Consider the following 22,781-nt stretch of genomic DNA (forward strand, 5'->3'; position numbering starts at 1 on the left):
ATATTCTTTGATTCTATCAAAAGCTTTCTATTAGTCTTCAGTCCAACTGGTTGTAACATTCTTCTTTAACATTTTAAAAAATCGGCTCACAGATCACGGTTGATTGTGCTATGAAGCGGCTGATGTAATTAAGACATCCCAAGAAGCTCATCACGTCTTTCTTGTTCTTTGGATGTGGAAAATCCTGGATAGCCTTGACCTTTGATGGGTCTAGCTCAATTCCTCGGCGGCTGACGATGAATCCTAACAACTTTCCTGTGGGGACCCCGAAGGCACATTTTGCGGGATTCAATTTCAAATTGTACCTCTGAAGCCGATCAAAGAATTTCCTCAAGTCTGCTATGTGATCTGTACTCTTCTTGGATTTGATGATGACATCATCCATATATACCTCTATCTCCTTGTGTATCATATCGTGGAAAATAGTTATCATGGCCCTCATATAAGTGGCCCCAGCATTCTTCAGACCAAACGACATCATTTTATAGCAGTACACCCCCCACAGTGTAATAAAAGCTGTCTTTTCGGTATCCTCTTCATCCATTCAGATCTGATGATATCCCGCGAAGCAATCCACAAAGGATTGGAGTTCATGCTTGGCGCAGTTGTCGATCAGTGTGTGTATGTTGGGTAACGAGAAATCATATTTGGGACTTTCTCTATTTAGGTCCCGATAATCGACACATACTCTGACTTTCCCATCCTTCTTTGAAACTGGCACGATGTTAGCCAACCAAGTTGGATATTCAACCACTCTGAGAACCTTAGCTTTAATCTACTTGGTGACTTCTTCTTTGATTTTCAAACTCATATTTGGCTTGAACTTTCTAAGCTTCTGCTTTACTGGCGGACACATTAGGTTGGTGGGTAGTTTATGAGCCACTATGGACGTGCTCAAACCAGTCATATCATCATAAGACCATGCAAAAATGTCTTCATATTCTTTTAGGAAACTAGTGTATTCTTCTTTCTCTGATGGTAATAGGTGAATGCTTATGTGAGTTTCTTTGACTATTTCAGAATCTCCCAAGTTGACTATCTCAGTTTCGTCCAGGTTGGACTTAGGCTTGTTCTAAAAATCTTCAACTTCTCTAACAATTTCCTCAGGTATTATATCATCTTCTTCTATTTCTTTCGAGTCACTATCCTTATGTTGCGTTGTCTCATTACATGTCACAGTTGTTGGTTCATCACGATAAGAAATAGTAATGATGTAGAGAGAAAAATGTAGAGAATAGTATTAAATAATAAAATAGTAAACCATTGATAATTATCAAGATGTCAAACAAAAGCGATTTTTAATGAGTCAAACAAACATTTCAAAACAAAATACTGAAAATGTTTTAAAAATACTCATAAGTATTGTTTTCAAAATAAATGACACTAGCAGCCAGGCTACCCCGGAACTCGGTGGGCCCTTGATGGTGTGGCAGTCCAGTTCCTGAGAACAACTCCCTTCTCCACTGTCTGGATGACGAGGCCTTCTTCCTCCTCCTCAACTATTACACTGCAGTCCATGTCTTCATCTTCCAAGAATAGATTCCTTAAACCAGCTAGCGCTTCATCTTCTTTGGATCCCCACATCATATCAGCCTGATGGAAGGATTGGCTCAAATGTGGTATCGGTTGCTCGAGAGGGTAATAAGGACCACGCCATGGTGGTGACCAATTCTGATACTCGTGCCAGGTGTATTGATATCCCAATCCAAAGGTCGTGCCATGACATTTTAACTTTATTAGTTTGGTGATCTCTTGGAGATTCTTGTCGCGACCCTTGCCAGGTTCATACCCTGTCCATGCCAATATGCTTTCTATTTTTCTACCCCACCATTTGTCCTTCTCGATCGTGTTAATACGCTCAATGCGATGGTAAGTCTCTCCCCCTAACTTCCTTCTATTCTCCACAACCGGGATAATCTGGTTGGTGTAAATAGGGTTACTCACGTCTCCATGAATGATCACCTCCTGATGATTCCATTTGTACTTCACAACCTGATACAGAGTAGACGTTACAGCCCCAACGGCGTGTATCCAAGGTCGTCCAAATAGCAGATTGTATGAGGCGGATATGTCGAACACTTGGAATTCAACATCAAACTAAGTTGGACCCATTTGTAAGCATAGGTTGGTTTCTATGATTGTGGCCCTTTGAGACCCATCGAACGCTTTTACGTTCATAGTTCCTGCTCGTATCTCATGAAAACCTTTACCTAACCTCTTAAAAGTAGTCAACGGGTAGATATTGAGACTTGAACCCCCATCTATCAAGACCCTGGCAATGAATTTGTCTTCGCACTGTACTGTGATATGCAACGCCCTGTTATAGATCAACCCTTCTGGTGGCAATTCATCTTCATGGAAAGTGATCTTATTGCTTTCCAATACTTGTCCTACCATGTTGGCCATCTCTCCACTGGTAATATTGTTGGGTACATAAGCCTCATTCAACACTTTCATCAACGCGTTCCTATGTGCCTCAAAATTCTATAGTAGTGATAGAATGGATATTTGAGTAGGGGTTTTGTTCAAATGATCAACCACAAAATACTCCCTTGCTTGCACCTTTCTACAAAGATCATCCGGGCCGGTTTCAATGATAGGCTTCCTAGAAGTGGCTTCTTTACTTGTTCCCCCCAAATGCTCAGGCGTGTAAACCCTACCGGTTCTGGTCATACCTTGTGCTGCACCAGTTTCTTCCATTTTCCTCTTTCCTTTCCTTCTCGATTCTGTAGTTTAGTCCCAGGGCACAACATTGGAATTAAAGGATGGTGTGGGTGCTACCGTTACGGTGAATGGTGTGGTCACTTCTACTTCGAACGAAGTTGGCATGGCTGAGGGCGTTGTTACTTCAACCTCGAACGGAGTCGGTGCGGCTACCTCAACTTCAATTGGTGACTATATCTGTACCATAATAGGCGTGAGAGTGACTGGAGGCATTTTGGGATCATCCTCTTCTCGAATGAGCCCAATTGACCCCTCTGGGTCCTATTCTTCATCAATTTTTATCACATTTACCCCTTCGCCCCTGTGATCCGGGAGGGGATTGTTGCGGACGTTAAGTGCAGTCTCCTTTGCCTGTATAACTTTGGTATCAATCAGCATCTGGATCTTATCCTTTAGAGCGCGGCATTCATCAATAGTGTGACCCTTCATGTCCGAATGGTAGGCACATGTCTTATTCGGATTGACCCATTGAGAGGAATTTTCCATGGCGACAACGGGAATGGTAGTGACATAACTGATAGCTTTTAATCTTTCATACAACTGGGCAATAGGTTCGGCAATAGGAGTGTATTGTCTGGGCGGCATACGGTCGAAATTTGGCCTGAGTTTTTGGTAGTTTTGGCGGGCTGGTGGTAAGTAGTAATATGCTGGCTGAGTGTTATAAGTATGGTAGGCGGTAGCGGGTTGTTGATATCTAGGAGGTGAAAGCTGATATGTGGGTGGAGGTGTTTGGTATGTGAGAGGAGACTTCGGACCTTAGGCTACCATCACAGTCCCTACTTCCTTCTTTTTAAATATACCCCCGACTGCAAGGCTTCGTTCGTAGCCTGGAGTGCCTCGAAATTTGTTACCATCTCGCTTTTGATTCCCTCTTCTATTCTTTCTCCCAATTTGATGATGTCGGAGAATTTATGATTTTCAATAACCATCAACCTCTCATAATATTGTGGATCCTAGGCCCGGACAAAGAATTTGTTCATTTGTTCTTCTTCTAATGCTCCTTACTTTTGCAGTCTCTGATCTCCACCGAGTAGCATACTCGTGGAAAGTTTTTGTGGGCTTCTTCTTAAGATTCTGGATATAGAAGACATTTGGTGCATTCTTTGTGTTGAATCTGAACCGATCCATAAAATCTGACGCCATGCTTACCCAATTAATCCACTTCTTTGGATTTTGACTGATGTACCAGGATAGGGCGTCTCCAGTGAGGCTCCTCATGAATAGCTTCATGCGGATTCTTTCATCTTTACCAACCCCTATGATCTTGCCTCAATACGTCCCTAGATGTACCTTTGGATCACCTGTCCCGTCGAACATTTCGAACTTAGGAGGTTTGTAACCCTCTGGCAGTTCTACGTCCGGTTGAATATATAAATCCTCATAGTTCAAACCTTTGATGCCTTTACCACCTTCAAGACCTTGGACTCGACTTGCAAGCTTCTTAAGTTCTTTCGCCATGTTCTTAATGAGCAGGTCCTTCTCGGCAGATTTTGGTATATACGGGGTTTGTTGTGAAGTGTGGGGTAAGATTTCCACGTATATGGGGTTACTTTGGCGGACTCTAGGGATTTGGGTGTAGTGGTGATCATTGGTTGAGTTTTAGGGATCAAGAGTAAGTTGTGGTGCATTTTGAAGAGTGTGGTAGGTGGTAGTTTGTAGGTACTGGGTCGGATGATGATGATGCTGTGGAGGAGTTGGTACTCGTAAAGGATTAGGATTTTGGGGAGGCATGGCGTATTGATGAGGTGCGGGAGGATTTTGCGGGTGCTGGTTTTGTGTGTTTTGAGGAGGTGTTGGGTTTTGGGCGTTTTGTTGGTTGATGTCGGGAACATTCAGGGTAAGGGAAAGGTTTGCCAAGTTATGGACCTGCTCAAGTTCCCCTTGTAACTCCAGTATCTTTTGCTCTAACCGTAAAACCAAGTCATTCTGTGCCGGAGTACTTCGACCATCTGAAGTTTTGACATTCTCGGCGTGCGCAGCGTTGTCTTTCCTGATACCACTTATATCGTCCATCTTAGCTTTTCATTTATTCTTGGGATCACTTGGAGGAGGAGGATGTGGAGGACCTCTATATCTGGTATGATATGTTGATGATGCCAGTATGCACGAACCAACTTTAGGGGATGGGAATAAACAAAGAAAAAAAGAAAAAGGTAAACAAGTAAGTAAGGAGTATTAAAAGGATATTTATGATATTTCAACACGCATTGCGGAATTATATATTTGTGTCCTAATTTGGGGACCTCATAATGCCCGAGGTAGGCCTAGTGACATATAGCTTTGGAGAAAACTCAATGCTGATAACTGCGTCATTTTATTAATATGATAAATAGACCAAATCTCTACTAAAACGACAATAATTATAAAGAGTCACTAATGGCATTTGCTTTATTACAATCAAATTCTAAAACGAATCTAGAAAACATCATTCCTAATCTACTTGGTCCCAGAGGGACCTTCTCCAAGCTTGGCCTTCTTAGCCCTGTCAATCAGATTCCCCAGGTCGCGCATGTCCAACAGCAGATACGCCCTTGCTAGATGTCCTCCTTCATTTCCCTCTGCGTTCTGACAATCCGAGACCCTTTTCCTCATTTTTCCCTCAAGTTCCATCAAACCCTGCTCTAAATACTCCAAACTTTTGTTGATTTAGTAGCGATTCCCCTCCATTCATTGATTGTTTCCATGTCCACTTTATGTTGTTCCAAATGCCTGGCCTCAGATTCAAAGACCCTTTTGCGTAACCTCATGTATTTGACTTGTGCTTCACCAACGTCGTCTATGACCCTATTTCTCAAATCAACCCCTGGCTTGACCTCTCCTACCATGTCATCGACTAACCATGATTCGCAGAAGTACACATGGCCGGCATGATACCTGTCTGGCTCGATGGTATCTTTCTCCACAATAATATTTTGATGTCACATGTGTTGTGCCTCGAACTTGAATGGAATGGCATTCCCTTTGAAGTCTGCTTTGTAATGAACCATTTTGGAAACTCGTAGTATAATCTGTTTTCTCCCAGCTTTCCTCATGACTATGATAGGAGCATAAAGATAGATTCCCCTTAATCCGATTAGCACTAGATGAGGAACATCTCTCGACCTGATGATGAATTCACTGCTAGGGAACCACTCGAACATCCAATGTACCTTGTCATCAGTCAAATTGCTAAAGAAATGTACCCAGCTCACAGCGTTTCCCGGTTGTGCAAACCTATCTGGGATAAAAGTCATTCTCTTCGAATGGTGATAAGCTATGTGGTCATTCCATAGTCATCGCAGAAATTATTGATGGTATTGTCCTCTTTGAAGGTGTTCCAACAACCATATTTGCAGCAACAGATTGCAACCCTCGAAATGCCTATATCCTTTTTTGCAACGGTCTAAGGCTCGGTGCATCTCAGCCACGATCATTGGGACAATAGTGTAAGTTTTCCTCTCAATTCCTTCCATTAGGATCTTAGTGACCATAGCTAGGCAAGTGTGGATCCTTTCTCCTTGTATCGGGAATATCAGCATCCCCAAAAAACAAACAATGAATACAAAAACCCGGCGGTAAGTCCAACCCAAAGAAGTGATGGCAAATTCATCATGGTAAAGACGATATGACTTGATGTGACCATAACGCTCGTAAAGAAAGTCGAGTGGTATGTAAGATTTTTTCAGACAGACTAACTAATCATTTTTCCTGAAACCCATCATTTTTAGGAAACCTCGAGAAGTACAGTTTTCCGGTACCAGCAAGCCAGGGCTATTCCATGGGATCCCAGCGAAGCCTCCTATTTCCTCTAGAAGGGGAGTCATTTCTATATCACCAAAACGGAAGACGACCCTCTTCTCATCCCAGAACATGGTGGCAGCCTCAATTAACACATTGTTCGGTTGAATATCTAACAAAGAAGGAAAATTCCCGAGAACTCTTTTCACATGGTTTTTGTCACTTGGCGAGAGATTTTCCCACCAATCTAGCAGCAAAGGTGGGATACTTCGAACTATGCCGAACTTGGGGACTTCGTGCCTCATTTCTGCAAAACAAATAAAGTTAGCCCTTTCCCCCTCTGGATTCGACTATTTACACATTTATGATTAGCATATCGGCATGTTTTCTCCAAGTAATGCACATATCATGATTGTACCCATTGGGATTTAAGGAAATCCTGGCAGGCTTTGGACAAGGCTTGCCTTAGAGAGTTATTATGCGGACAGTGTTCTAACCCATACTAGGTTTAGACATGATGCATGCATAGTTAATATTAGAGTGAGGGTTTCTAGAAGAGTCTTGACCGGTACCCTCAAGTGGACAACTTGAGAGGGGAAGGCACGTAACCGTCGATTGCACCGCTGATCGACTAGTTTTACCGCAAATAAGGCTTTCCAAATTTAAAAGAGTGATTTAGGAAGAGCACAGACACTCATCAAGTACCGCTATGGTATTAATTACGCACGAGTGGAATATGATGTGGAGCATGATTTATATAAAGATAAAACAACACGTTGTCAAGTATTTTGCATGATGAAAACAATAAACGCAGTATTAAATGGAGCGTAAAGACATAAAAAGAAAGGAAAACAAGAAAGAAGTTAGTTCGCGCAACGTGAAAGAATTACAATAAAGAAAGCAATGAGGTAGGGGTAGGGAGAGACATTATGTAGCAAATTTAAAAATGATTCGGAGCAAGTGAACATGACCAGAAAATAAAGAAAAACACATATTGTAACCAAATTAAGCAAAGATTTGCATATTAATTGTCACGACCCAAAATTCAACTAGTCGTGATGGCACCTAACCAAACTCGCTAGGTAAGCCAACTTTCAATAATCCAATTCCAATAACAATTATTAAACCAATTTAGGTGAATAAAGATCTTAATCTTATACATCCCCCAAGAACTGGTAGTACAAATCAAGAGCTTCTAAGAATAGAGTATACAAAGCGAAAATAAAATAAATACATAGTCTGTTTGAATAGTACATAAACAGAGCTTTTATAAATTTAAGGCTACCATGAACAAGAGGCAGCTACAACAGGAACGCAGGTACATCTTCAAATCCCGCAACCATTGAGCACAACAACGTCAGCAGTCAACATCTGCACGCAATGTGCAGAAGTGTAGTATCAGTACAACCGACCCCATGTACTGAGTAAGTAACAAACCTAGTCTTAGGTTGAAAGTAGTGACGAGCTTCTACCAAGGTAGGGTCCAAATCCACTAATCCACAACAGTTAATAATGACATAAAGCAAATAATACCAGAAGAAACTCAGAGATAAAATGCTCAGTCATCTCATGATTTCAGCAATAATAGTTCTTCCTTTCAAGTACATCAGTGAAAACCCAAATCTTTTGCCAAAGTTACCAAAATTGTGAATAAGTTTGAAAACATAAATTTTTCCAAAATCCTTTCAATAATAAATAAAATATCTCCTTTTCTTTTCAGATAACCATTGTAAAACAAATGCATCACTATGCCCATCTGTCAACATGTGTGAGAAATTATGAATAATGTGATACCGTACAGCATGAGGAAAACACATCTCTATGCATATATGTCATGTGTGCATGTCAAGGCAATGTATCTCAGAGATTGTACTCATGTACTCACACTCTCAGAGTACTCAATCTCACTGTCTCGCATTCTCTTTCACTATGCTCAGCACACTCAATCACTCAGCACTATACAATACCTGATGCGGCGTGTAGCCCGATCCCTATTTATAGTCGAATGCGCTTACTGGGGGTGTGTACAGACTCATGAGGGGCTCCTACAACCCAAGCGTTATAAGCACGGACAACTCACGTGCTGCATAGACAACTCACGTGCCATAATATAAGCCAATAAGGCCTGCTGTAGGCGAGCATCCCCGATCCATATAATAGTAATAATATATATAAAGCCAACATGGCCTGTTGCGGCGTGCAGCCCGATCCCAAAGATATCCTCACAATAAGACCCTCGGCCTCCCTCAGTCATCAATCTCTCCAGTCTCTCTCTCATTGGCTCATAATGTCATGAGAATAGCCCAAAATGATTATATAATGTATCAATAAATAACAATAGAGACTGAGATATGATATGCAATGAAATGAATATGACTGAGTATGAATTTTCAACATAACCAATAATTCACAGCAATATGACCTATGTGGGTCCCAGTAATACTGGCACATAGCCTCAACATGATTTGTAATATACTTTTCAGCTCAATTTCTTTAACCCATAAAACCGCATGGAAAATGCAAAGATTATTTAACTACAAAATTTCACAGAAATAATTGTGAGAAATCATGAATAATGTGATACCGTACAACATGAGGAAAACACATCTCTATGCATATATGTCATGTGTGCATGTCAATGTAATGTAACTCAGAGATTGTACTCATGTACTCACACTCTCAGAGTACTCAATCTCACTGTCTCGCATTCTCTTTCACTGTGCTCAGCACACTCAATCACTCAGTGATATACAATACATGCTGCGGCGTGCAGCCCGATCCCTATTTATAGTCGACTGCGCTCACTGGGGGTGTGTACAGACTCATGAGGGGCTCCTACAACCCAAGCGTTATAAGCACGGACAACTCACGTGCTGCACAGACAACTCACGTGCCATAATATAAGCCAATAAGACCTGCTGTAGGCGGGCAGCCCTGATCCATATAATTGTAATAATATATATAAAGCCAACATGGCCTGCTGCGGCGTGCAGCCCGATCCCAAAAATATCCTCACAATCATACCCTCGGCCTCCCACAGTCATCAATCTCTCCAGTCTCTCTCTCATGGGCTCATAATGTCATGAGAATAGCCCAAAAATGATTATATGATGTATCAATAAATAACAACAGATTTTGAGATATGATATGCAATGAAATGAATATGACTGAGTATGAATTTTCAACATAACCAATAATTCACAGCAATATGACCTCTGTGGGTCCCAATAATACTAGCACATAGCCTCAACATGATTTGTAATATACTTTTCAGCTCAATTTCTTTAACTCATTACACCGCATGGAAAATGCAAAGATTGTTTAACTATAAAATTCTACAGAAATAATTATGTCACAATTTCTATAGTGCACGCCCACACGCCCGTCACCTAGCATGTGCGTCACCTCCCAACAATTCACGAAATACATATATTCAGGGTTCAAACCCTCAACTCCAAGATTAGAAGATTTACTTACCTCGAATAGGCCAAATCCAATGTCGAACAAGCTAAGCAATGCTCCAGAAATTCCATTATACGTGTATCAACTTCCAAACGGCTCGAATCTAGTCACAATTAATTTGATTCAGCCCACAAAATTTATAGGAATTAATTCCATATCAAAATACTAATATTTCCACAAAATCCGAAATTACGCTCCAAATATCACCCGTGGGGCCCACGTCTCGGAATCCGACAAAAGTTACAATTGAAGTCTTTGAAGATTTCTACCATTTTCAACACAATCTTTACCCATTTGAACTCAACTCTTTCCATAAACATTATTGATACGTATAAATAATACTATTACACCCAAGAATCATACTCTTAATCACTCATCATTACCCAAACTCGAAATTGAAGATTAGGGGTTAGAACCTTACCTCTTTGATGAAGAACTTGAGGGATTTCTTGTTGGATTTCAAGGCTTGGACAAGAATTTGATGAACAATACACTTCATCTACTTCCTCCCTCTAGAACACTCTCACTTCTCTCTAAAATCATCAGATAATTGCCCCAAAATAAGCCCCAAAGCCTATTTATCAAAATGGGGTCGGGTTATGAAAATAAAAAAATTAACCCTCCGAAAGCAGGTCTGCGGTCGCATAATGGACTGCAGAATGGGTATGCGGGCCGCAAAATTGATCGCAAAATCAGCGCCCAAAACTGGGCTCTTCTGGTCCATTCTGTGACCAGTTTTGCTATCGCAGAAGCAGTTTTGCGATCGCATAATTGGTCGCAAAATTGCATTTTTCCAGCCTTTGGTAATTTGATCATAACTTCTTGTAGGAATGTCCAAATGACGAACGATTTGAAGCATTAGAAACTAGACTCAAAGATATTTCATTTGATAGGTAATACACCATATAACACTTCGTATCATGAGAGTTATACCTATTTGAAGTTAGGTCTTGTGCGAACTCACTTGAAACTTTAGTCTTATGAAACTTCCAACTTCTACATTCGATGCCGAAACCTATCGAATCAAGTCCGATTGACCTCAAATTTTTCACACAAGTCATAAATGACATAATGAAGCTATTCCAATTTCCATAATTGGATTCCGACCTTGATATCAAAAAGTCAACCCCCGGTCAAACTTCCCAAAAATTCAACTTTCGGCATTTCAAGCCTAATTCCACTACGGACCTCCAAATAATTTTTGGGACACGTTCCTAAGTCCAAAATTACCATACGAAGTTATTGGAATCATTAAAACTCCATTACGGGGTCGTTTACATATAAGTCGACATCCGGTCACTATTTTAACTTAAGTTTCAATTATGAGACTAAGTGTCTCATTTCACTCTGAAATCCTTCCGGACCCGAACCAACTAACCCGATAAGTCATAAATCAACTGTAAGGTATAAATTGAGCAGTAAATGGGAGAACGGGGTTATAATACTCAAAAAGATCGGCCGAGTCGTTATATTAAAATAAATTCAAAATAGAGGGAAATAGGGGAAAGGGTGTGCATGTAGTCATAAAAAGGGAAAATGGAAGCCGGATGTTCATGTAATTATAAAGAACAAGGAAACACATTCATCAAAGAAGACTAATTCATATAAACCAAGTTCGCTATGGTAAGAGCCTAAAACTATCCCCAACAGAGTCGTCAGGCTGTCGCGCCCCTCTTTCTCACGAAATCGGATTTTGACACGTGATAACTCTTTTAAAGGAAGGTGTAAAAAGAGAGAGTTATTTGCAAATAACTCTGGTTTAACCAGTTTGCGTCACCAAAGATCGGGTAAGGGCTCAAATTACCTCGAAGAGAAGGTGTTAGGCACTCTTCGAGGTCCACAACTGTGAGTACCGGCCGAACTTGAATTATATGAATTAGTCAAATAGTCAGAGAGAAAAATAAGAAGTTTTTTTTAAAAAAAAAAATTATTATTAGAAAGTCCTTGAGTAAACACAAATAAAAAATCCTATACGAAAAATTCTCTAGAATTTTTCTCTCAAAATTCCGCTGTCACTTTAGTAGTGAATAGTGCCAAACAGTGACGCGAACAGTGATTTCGCTACTGTTTCACTGTAACAGTGTAGTGAACAGTAGCTTCGCTTCACTATTCATCCAATGAAACAGTGATTCGCTACTGTTCATCGCGGAAAAGCTGGGATTTTAAGCTTCAATGGCCACAATGGCCGGCGGCCAGCCACCTTTTCCGGCTGCTCCACCACAACACCCTCTACTGCCCCAAACACAAACACCCAGCCATTAAACTACTCCAAAATCCTGAAACCATGCACAATAAATGTTGCCATGCAAGAACGGAAAGCTTCTGTTGATCCTATTCCATTGAGACGAGCAGCAATTCTCAATGGGCAACCCATAGTAGTGTTTACTGAGACAGAAGTTGAACGAATGAACGTCATTGAGGGACTTGAACACGCAGTGGCTGGCAAATTTTCGTATAGATGGCATGAGATTAATGAATTACGTCGAACTGTCCCTCTTCAATGTGGAATTAAAGGCGAGTGTAATATTGGATATCTTCGGGATAGGCACGTATTAATTTGATTGACGTTATGGCAAGATTTTATTGATTTTACATCAAAGAGTGTATATTATGTGAAAGACAAGGCAGGTTATGAATATCAATTAAGAACGTTGATTTATGATGCAAAATTCAAGGCCGGGGAGGAAACACCAAAGGTAATGGCGTGGATTTCATTTCCAAATTTATTACCAATATTTTTCGTCAAGGGGTGTTTATTCTCTTTAGCGTCAGCTGTGGGTAAGCCTCTTCACCTCGACATGGCTACAATTAATAAAACAAGGCTGAGCTGTGTGCGAGTGAAAGTTCTTGTTTATATTTTAGATGAATTACCTAAGAAGGTGCGAATGGACATAGAGAATGAGGCAACTGGAGTCATGAGGACAGAATGGGTGACCATTAAATATGATTACTTGCCCAAATATTGTAAAGAATGCAAACTACAAGGTCATGAGATGAATGAGCATTAGAGGATTCATCCAGAACTAATGAAGAACAGGACTGTTGAGCAACAAGCTGAGAATGAAGTTACTAAACAAGGTGAATTGGTTACTGGATCAGCTAACTTAAATCAACATAGGCCTTTGATGATTTTGTCGAGTGGAAAAGTAGTAGGCAATGTCAATGGTAATGGTAAGGAACAATGAAAAGAGGTTAGGGATAATCGTACTAAAAAGATTATTAATCAAAAGGAGGCTCAAGGAACTACTAGAAAAGAAATAGTCCCAGTTAGTCAAGGTGAAAGGCAGCAGGTTCAAGTGGGAAACCAATTTGCAGTTTTGGAAATTGAAGAAATTAGGAATGAAAATGTTGTTGTAGTGCAGAAACAAATTCAAGCTAATAGTAATGCTATGGTGGTGCAAAAGAATTGGGCAGTTGAGGAACCTAACAATCAGCTGGTAGTAGTAGAATATGGTAATAATCAAACTCCTACACCTAGTACAACTCCTACTGGGAAAACACTTAATGCAGCAGCTCCAGAATTTAATCCTACTTCTCCTAGGACTGGGGTGTCTAAGGATGGTAATAAAGATAGCTCAATCGACAAAGTTAAGGAAAAGTTTGCACCAAATAAGGAGTCCACATCACAATGGGTACAAAGAACTTTTGGTGGTAATTTAGTTGCTACCAATACTTCATGCCAGGAAATACCATCTCAAGACTCATTCGATGCAAATAAGTTAGTAAAAGAATCTGGAAAAATACAGTTGGGAGAAGGCAAGTTATGGAGTCATCAAACTAAGGAGGATTCAGAGGAGAATGAATTACTGGGGGATGAGGAAGATAGTGATGCTGAAGATATAACAGAAGATGATCAAGATGGAGAATAAGAACAAAGTGTGAATGGACAAGGTGTTAAAGCTGTGACAACAAACAATGACAATCAGCAATCTATTGAAGCCCCAACTGTGCAAGAAAATGAAAAACAAAAGCTGCAAAATTCCCCTGTAGCTACAGTTGTTCCTATTAGGATTAATGACCACCCTAATGTGGATAATACTTTGTTGAATGACCTTGGGGGTACTAAAGGAGATAAAGGTGACATAGGTGATGAGCCTAACAGTGCTAAGAATGGCATACAAAATATGACTATGCAATAGAAAAATGAGGAGCAGTTTCAACAAAAAATTCCAAACACTGTTCCATTGGATGCAGTTGTTATAAAACCAATGTTGGTAAAAATAATGTTGGAAAATCACTGCTCCCCAATCCCATGAGAAATCAACTGGTAGTTCAGCAGAAGGATCATGGTGAGGATGAAAATGTGGAAAGAAAAGGGAGAGACATGGATGAAGAATCTACGGCACAGAACTTTAAGAATATAGCAAGGCAAGGTGATCTTTCACCTAGAGCAATTGAGAAAGGAAAATCTTCTAGGAGGGGTAAAAAGAAGCAATCCAGAGATAATCAAAGTGTAGTTCCACCTGGGGTTCAAATAAGAAGGACCCAATCCAAATTGCACAATCAATGATAAATGCTTTAATTTGGAATGTGAGATCGGTGAATACAAAGAAAGCCTTTGAGAGGCTTGTCAATATGCAGAGGCAACACCATTTTCAATTCATAGGTATCATGGAACCAATGCAAAGAGCAACTAAGCTAGAAAGGTATAGAAGAAAGATTGGAATGCTACAAGCCTTCGTTAATGTTTCAAATAAAATATGGGAATGAAGATCATGGGGTTGATATCATTATAAATATGGAGCAACAACTGACATTAAAATTGACAAATATGGATACTCGAGTGTCATTTATTGTCACCTTTGTCTATGCAAAATGTGATTCTACTGAAAGAATAGAGTTGTGGGACAATTTATATGCACTTGCAAGTGATGTGTCTCTTCCATGGCTAGTCGGAGGAGATTTTAATGTTATTTGGGATGAAGAAGAAAAATTTAGTGTCTTGCCCATACACATGAATAAAGTTCTTGATTTTAGGCATTGTGTAAATACATGCAACCTATTCGATCTTGGATTTAAAGGGAGTATATATACTTGGTGGAATGGTCGAGGTGAAGGTGATTGCATTTTAAGCGACTTGACAGATGCTTAGCCAATGTAGAGTTTCAGCAGATGTTTACAGGATTAGAGATTACTCATGTTTCTAAGATAGGTTCAGATCATTGCCCGATGATGTTGAGTGTCAATACCACGACAGTGCCAATTAAGAAAACTTTCAAATTTTTAATTTCTGGACCAAACATGAGACATTTAAAGTTGTTGTGGTAGAGAACTGGGCTGCTGATTTTCATGCTAATCCATTTACTCTTTTCAATCACAAGCTCAAAAAGGTGAAGAAGGCCATCTCAATTTGGAGCAAGTCTACATATAGAAACATCTTCCAAAAGATTGCTAGTTTGGAAGAAGTTGTCTTAGTTCATGAAGCACAATTCGAATTGAATCCTTCTTTTCAGAATAGAGAAAGGCTTATGAAAGTTCAAGCAGAGTTCATAAAATACTTAACGCTGGAGGAGGAATTTTGGAAGCAAAAATCTGGAATGTCATGGTTCAAAGATAGAGATAGGAACACAAATTTTTTTCATGCGCAAGTCAATGGAAGAAGGAAAAGGTTGGAATTGAATAGAATTCAAAATAGCGAGGGCAATTGGATTGAAGATACAGAGGCTATGGCAGATGAAGGTGTAAAATTTTTCAATTCTCAATTTCATGAAGATAAGGTTCCTGAAGCATTTAAGATACTGGATCATATGCCACATATGGTGAATAACGAACATAATGAAATGCTCATGAGGCAGCCTACCAAAGATGAAGTGCAAGAGGCAATGTTTGGGATCAATGGGGACAGTGCAGGGGGACCTGATGGGTTCACTGGATGTTTTTTCCAAACATGCTAGGATATAGTCGGAGATGATGTGTATGACATGGTTAGAGCTTTCTTAAATGGGCAGAATTTACCAAAGTTTGTGACTCACACAAATTTGGTGTTATTACCTAAGAAGAAAGAGGTTTCTACTTATTCTGATATGCGACCAATTAGCCTTAGTAACTTTATAAATAAAGTTTTCTCGAGGGTTATTCATGAGAGGCTAGCTGGTATACTTCCTAATCTAATTTCAGATAAGTAGGCAGGTTTTGTTAAGGGAAGAAGCATCGTTGAGAATGTATTGCTAACTCAAGAAATAATCACAGATAATAGAATGAGGACTAAAGCAGGGCCTAATGTTGTGATAAAATTAGACATGACTAAAGCCTATGATCGATTATCTTGGCTTTTCTTGACTAAGGTTCTGAGGAAGATGGGATTTGGAGAAAGATTCATAGGTTTGGTGTTTGGAATCATTTCAAATAATTGGTATTCTGTGTTGATAAACGGGCAACCTTATGGATTCTTCAAGTCGACAAGAGGAGTGAAACAAGGAGATCCATTATCTCCTGCTCTCTTTATCCCGGCAGCTGAAGCACTATCTAGAGGTTTGAATGCACTCCATTTGGATTTGTATTTTTGTGGATTTGAATTGCCTAAATGGAGTCCAAAAATCAATCACCTCGCATATGCCGATGACACTATTATTTTTTCCTCCTCTGATGCTACATCTTTGAAATTGATTATGGAAGTGTTATCTGCTTATGAAATTGCTTCTGGCAGTTAATTAATAAAGCTAAATCTGCGATTTATATGCATCATTCTACACCTGAGAGAGTAGTAAACAAAGTCCAACAGATAACTGACATCAGTAGGCAAGACTTTCTATTTATATACCTTGGTTGTCCTATATTCTACACTAGAAGAAAAATGGATCATTATCAAGGTTTCATCACCAAAGTCATGGATAAACTACAAACGTGGAAAGGTAAATTATTATCAATTGGAGGTAGAGCTATTTTGATTTCACATGTTTTTCAAAGTATGCCGATTCACTCACTCTCAGCTGTCAATCCCCCTCCTTATGTGATAAATAAGGTTCACAAGATATTTGTGCAATTTGTTTGGAGTAGTGTTGTGGGTGCAAAGAGTAGACATTGGACATCTTGGGACAAATTGTGTCTGCCGTGTGAAGAGGGAGGTGTAAATTTTCGATTACTGCATGATGTCTCCAAAGCTTTATTTTGTAAGTTATGGTAGAATTTTAGAACAAAACCTAGCTTATGGAGTTCATTCATGAGTCAAAAGTACTGTAAAAAGCTCAATCCTATTATTGTTCCTTGGCGAGATGGATCACATATAAGGAGGAAGATGTTAGAATGTAGAGATTTGGTCGAACATCAAATTGGATGGTATTTAAAAATGGGATCGTCTCTCTTTTGGTATGAAAACTGGACAGGACTTGGAGCTTTATATTTTGTTGTACCTCCAGATTTTGTAATTGATGATTCTATCAACAATGTTTATGAGGTGGTGCATAATGGTGTATGGGATGTTGATAGATTGATGGAGGTATTGCCTGATGATTTAGCAGTATATATATTAGAAAATATTAAGCCCCCAACTGCTATTGATGTGCTAGACAAACCATACTGGATGTTAGAATCAAGAGGGGATTGTACTGTGAAATTTGCTTGGGAATATTTGAGGAGAAGGAATGATCCTGCGATATCATATAGTAAAATGTGGGTAAAGGGATTGCCTTTTAAAATATCTTTGTTCTTGTGGAAGGTTTGGAAAGCAAAGTTGCCTCTAGATGATTGGATGAGATGCTTGGGATATTTTATGCCATCGAAATATTGGTGTTGTGTTCAAGAGCAGGAATCACTACCTCATCTGTTCTTTACATCAGTTGCAGCTAGAAAAGTATGAACTTATTTCCTAACAAATGCAGGAATAAGTATGGAAGTTTGACATTACACCAGGCAATTGTTAAATGCTGGACAACAAAAGTTATACCACGACTGCAGCCTATTCTACAAGCATTACCTGCGATCATCGTGTGGGAGTTATGAAAAAGAAGGAACAGTCAGAAATATGGTGAGGTGGTGACAATTAGTAGAGTGATATATCAAATTTCGACTACCTTACAATCCCTTGTCAAAGTAAGAAAGCCTAGTATGAAGAATGTGCCACACAAATGGCCTGGCTTAATTCAACAACTGGAGCAATATACCCCAGCTTTGAAGATCACAAAAGTTATATGGGAGTGTCCTACTGAAGGATGGATCAAGGTGAATACTGATGGTGCAAGCAGGGAAAGTTCAAAAATGAGTTCTATAGGCTATGTGGTGAGGGATGAGGAAGGAGATGTCATTTGTGCAATAGGAAAGGAGATACCCCATGCTACAAATAATGAGGCAGAAGCATTAGCAATTTTGGAGGCATTGCGATTTTGTGTGGGGCAGGGGTTCACCCAAATCATACTACAAACAGATTCAATGCTCATGAAGAATCTTTTAGAAGGGAAGTGGGTGCCTCCTTGAAATGTAAGGAATATGTAGAGGGGAGCAGAAATATTATCGAGGAGTGTAATGTAAATGTATCTCACAGTTTAAGGGAGAGCAATAGTTTAGCAGATCACTTAGCTAATTATGCATTAGATAGGGGGAATATTGAGGCTTATGGATTTTCACAGCTTGATTCACAAGGTCGAAGGATTGTGAATTCTGATAAATCACAATGTCCATATGTGAGGGTTAAGGCTGCCAGAAACTACTGATGATGCAGATGGAATTCAAAAGCAAAAGAAAAGATCAATCGAAAGGCTGTGATCAAATCCTTAGGGAGGAGATCAATGTGGAAGAGAATACAGGAGATCACTTATATATCTATGCTCAAGTCCTTAGGGAGGAGAGCCTAGGTGTATTGTTTATCACTAACGTTGTGTTCTTTTTTGCAGGGATAGTTACTGTGATCATGTCCTATTCATTGTTTGAAATCCTATGGGTGGTATCAGTAATTCTTGCTCATTCACATGGAGGGAAATTAATGATTGGCATAAGCATGAAGCTACAGAGGAGAAATGGACAGTGCAGTTCACTGGAGTCCTGTTACATTGCTAAAACAACTAGCTTGGGTACATTAGTGACATATCTTATACTAGTTGTTAGCTTACAACATATAAGGTATATGGTGGTCAACTGGAATGCATTCAACAGCTATGGAAAACAACACAAAGTTATGGAAAATTATGTCCAATTAGTGTATGTGCGCAACAAGATTAAGCACAGATTTTATGCATGTGGAATGGAAGGTCTACTGTTCAAAAATCAAAACCATTACAACAGACCTACTGATCATACATGGAACAAGGCAAATTTCAAAGAAGATCACATTGATTCTGAGGGTGGTTCATTTAGGGATTTCACAATGCATCACCATGTTTAAGTCCATATGGAGGAGAGCATGGTGATGAATTGTTTCACTAACACAGTGTTCTTTTTTGCAGGGAAAGTTACTGTGTCTATGCCCTATACTTTGATGGAATTTCAGTTGGTGGTATTAGTTCTATGCACTCATTCCACTGGCAGGAAGTTAAAGTTAGGCACAAGCATAGAAGCGAGGAGGAGTACTCTGCTGCCCATAATTAATATGCTTAGCAGGTAATTTTGGAAAGCTAAAATACGAGCAAAGGAGGTGTTTGGAGTGGACAACCAAATGCAAGTTAACACCTCAATTGCACAGGAAGGGAAGCACCTAAGTTTAGGCAATGAGCAGCTATGGGCCACATACGAATCTGTCTTCAAAATGGACTGGTTCAATCACAACTGGTGCAAAGATGAAGATAGTAAGCAGATGGGAGATAGTGCTTTTTCGTGGATCATTTTAATGTACAACGTGACTCCAAAAACACCAACTGGAGAAGACAAAAACACACAACACAAGGACTATGAGGAAAACAAAATGTCCTGCCTCCTCACCTTAGGCAGGCATAATTTGGAATCGAGAAGAGCCTTTATATATATTAACCTAGTGGTCTTTTTTGCAGGAAATGACAATGTAGTCATACCCTATCCTTTGCCTAATTCTTAGTTGGTGGTATTAGTACTTTGTACTCATTCTAACGGGAGTGAAGCTGGGGTAGACACAAGCGTGACAATATATTTTCACTGGAACTGGCTAGGTTTCTGCAACATTATGGGGGAGTATTGGCATGACATTTTTCATGTACAATGTTCCATCATGTCAAGAAATGCACTCAACCTAGCAAACAGATACAAAACACAAGAATCAAAGGGTGGCCAAATTCACAACTGGCACATATTCCCCAGGTTTTGGACGAGGAAGTGCTTTTCAGATGGTCATACAGGAAAATGGCAACGCAGAAATTGGAGCAGCTCATCAGGTTCATCAAGTAGAAGCCACAAGGAGCACAATCTGGGAAGAGTTCTACACGTTCAGAAAAGGATCATGCACGAAATATGGACATCAAAATGCAGCAAAATGATGAATATTGGGTGCTGGACAGTGATATCTACGGTAGAACACTGTTTGGTTTTTAAGTTTGCAGCATCAAAGGTTTGCAGATTTAACAGTGCAAGAAATTTAGACCAAACAACTACTGAGAAGTACTTCTTAGCAGAATACAATGGCAAACAAATGGTCACATCTGCATATTATGGCTATCTATGTAATAGGCTAGTTTTTATACATGTTTTAGGCTTTCATTTTCATATTCATATTAGATCATTTTGTATATCAATTTTGGGCCTCACAAGCTCAAAGTTGATAATAGGACATATGTGTTAGACATATATTATCGTCTTACTCATCGTAAGACAACATGCTACTTTTTTTTATTTTATTACATATATAAAAACTAGTCCTAGGCACTCTGCCTAGTGGATTTACCAAAATAAAAGAGTAAACACAGATAATTGGTTTAAAGACAAGATGGGGGGTCCTATGTTTTTTAGTCTAAAGGATCACCCCGTGCAACATAAATAATACTTCGTAACTCCTTCGAGGTGGGGTGTTACTCGTATTATTCAGCGGGCACAGTCTATCATCTCCTGCTGCCCGATTACTATCTTTAAATTTTTACCTAAAGCGCAGTAGTTGATTCTAAATTGTGCCCTATGCGTACACTACCCGTCTCATGCCTATGGCCCAGGAGGCGTTTGGACCTCTATTTTGGATGGTTTCTAGACTTAGCTTAGGATGCTCAGAAATGATAAAACTAGGCGACATACAAAACAAGTTGGACTTTATGTAAAAGCAATTAAGGGCTCAAGTTAGCCTCCACACTTAGACAACAAATGCACGCGAATAAATTTTCACATTAAACGTTAGACAATTTCAGGATTGAGGCAAATTAAAGCCATTAAGCCCTATAGACATGGTTTCTATGTGACCTTGGAATTCAAACGTGCTGGCAGTTTCAGATGCAAGGTGTCGTTTTAGATACAACTTCTAAGCGACTACACAATTGCTCGTTGATTACAGATTATAAGCGATTAAACCTATAGACATGCTATCTAGGTGATTTACACAATAGTTAGCAATGATAACCATAGAAGATATTCAGAACTACTCAGTTGGATCCTATAAGCATGCTTTCTAATAGAAACAGTGTTCAATATTAACACTTAAAAGCGAGTGGGATTACCCTATAGGCAGAATTTCTACAATTAGCGATTGAAACTGGCTTTCGCTCCTATAGGCATGTCTCCTAAGTGAGCAATTATAACAACAGCACATTAACCAATTAAAACCCTATAGGCATGATTTCTAAAATACAGATTTGCAGAACATAAGCTAATGTAACCCTAGGGTCATAGTATCTAATGAATATGCCGTAATGCAAATTGAAACATTGGTCACTTTATTTCCTATAGACATGATATCTAACAAACATGTAGAAGCAGAATATGTTAAATGAATTAAACACTCAAGTCCTATAGGCAGGTTATCTAACACGCATAGTAGCAGAACATGTTCGAGCAAATTAAATACCTATAGACAGGATTTCTACCCGTTCATGCAAATATTAGAATACACCCATTTTTCCAATTTTACTAACACCCCAATTGTTATTACAACATTATTACAGACTCAATGAGTGAAATAAATTGCAGGGTTACAAAATAACTATAGTGGGCCTAAGATAGGCCCAAAGTATACCCAGCCAGCAATGCCTTCAATTACATATCCAACAGGCTACACCACAGCCCAGAAGTCATAGCCAATCAAACCCAGAAAAACAATCTTCATTTACACAAAATAGCCTAAACCCAGTAGCCAGGGCTGATCAACAGCCATTTACACAAACTAATTGGTTTATTCAGTAGGTGAAAAAGGGAGGGGCAGAGTTGAACAATTAGGACAAAGTGGCCCAAAGAACCTTAGACCCTAGTGTGTCAGAGTTCACAAGGGTCTCAAAATGGACCTTGAGCAGTGCTTACACTAGGGAGGTTGATAGAGAAGATTTAGGGGAGGGGGCCTTGGCTTTCAGCCGACCCAGAATTAGACTCATAACAAGAAACAATCAATGAAAAATAGCAATAGGTTTGGAAAAGCATTTGCAAACACTATAAGATAATCACATAATGAACTTAAGAAGCAAACTAACATATTGGGCAGGGTGTCATATTATAAGAAATAAAGAGCCTCGGATTGCAAAGTCAGCAGGAAAGGGCATTAGACTAGTAAAACCAAGTAATGCAACCAGTGTAGAACTTAAAGGATCAGATTATACCAAACTCAGGATTACACAGTATAAACAGGATTAGATATCATAGAGGGTATTAGTCAAGGAGGATTAGTTTAAAGGATAACAGGTTGTTAGAGGTGCAGAATTGGACATGGCAAGAACACATAGAGTGGCAACCATAGTCATAGGAGCATACTACACTTAGAATAAAGGTCTTAAACAAGTTAAGGCATGCTAATAACATCAATTAATCACTAGAAGTTCAGAATTAGGCAGAGAACATAGATTAAACCATATAAT

The 22,781-nt window shown here is 39.4% G+C and overlaps 3 protein-coding genes across 3 annotated transcripts; all 3 read left to right on the forward strand.

Annotated features, from left to right (window-relative positions):
* Nucleotides 1-14,641: 14,641 nt before the first annotated feature.
* Nucleotides 14,642-15,797, forward strand: LOC142178207 (uncharacterized). Its single transcript, XM_075247532.1, has 2 exons — nt 14,642-14,960; nt 15,172-15,797. Exons 1-2 carry the CDS (start codon nt 14,642-14,644, stop codon nt 15,795-15,797), a joined length of 945 nt encoding a protein of 314 aa, XP_075103633.1.
* Nucleotides 15,798-16,100: 303 nt separating this feature from the next.
* LOC107767806 (secreted RxLR effector protein 78-like) lies at nt 16,101-16,553 on the forward strand. The gene has a single exon (XM_016586900.1). It carries the CDS (start codon nt 16,101-16,103, stop codon nt 16,551-16,553), a length of 453 nt encoding a protein of 150 aa, XP_016442386.1.
* Nucleotides 16,554-17,188: 635 nt separating this feature from the next.
* Nucleotides 17,189-17,698, forward strand: LOC107767807 (uncharacterized). The gene has a single exon (XM_016586901.1). It carries the CDS (start codon nt 17,189-17,191, stop codon nt 17,696-17,698), a length of 510 nt encoding a protein of 169 aa, XP_016442387.1.
* The last annotated feature ends 5,083 nt before the right edge of the window (nt 17,699-22,781 follow it).

This window comes from Nicotiana tabacum, chromosome 24, assembly GCF_000715075.1.
Source record: "Nicotiana tabacum cultivar K326 chromosome 24, ASM71507v2, whole genome shotgun sequence".
Lineage (NCBI taxonomy): Eukaryota > Viridiplantae > Streptophyta > Magnoliopsida > Solanales > Solanaceae > Nicotiana > Nicotiana tabacum.

What these genes read in the sequence shown, in the direction of transcription:
- LOC142178207 (XM_075247532.1), top strand. Translation starts at nt 14,642, where the DNA reads ATGGAGCAACAACTGACATTAAAATTGACAAATATGGATACTCGAGTG. An exon ending in GTGGAATGGTCGAGGTGAAG is followed by an intron (nt 14,961 to 15,171) that starts GTGATTGCATTT and finishes TTGTTGTGGTAG; the next exon opens with AGAACTGGGCTGCTGATTTT.
- LOC107767806 (XM_016586900.1), top strand. Translation starts at nt 16,101, where the DNA reads ATGAGGACTAAAGCAGGGCCTAATGTTGTGATAAAATTAGACATGACT.
- LOC107767807 (XM_016586901.1), top strand. Translation starts at nt 17,189, where the DNA reads ATGGGATCGTCTCTCTTTTGGTATGAAAACTGGACAGGACTTGGAGCT.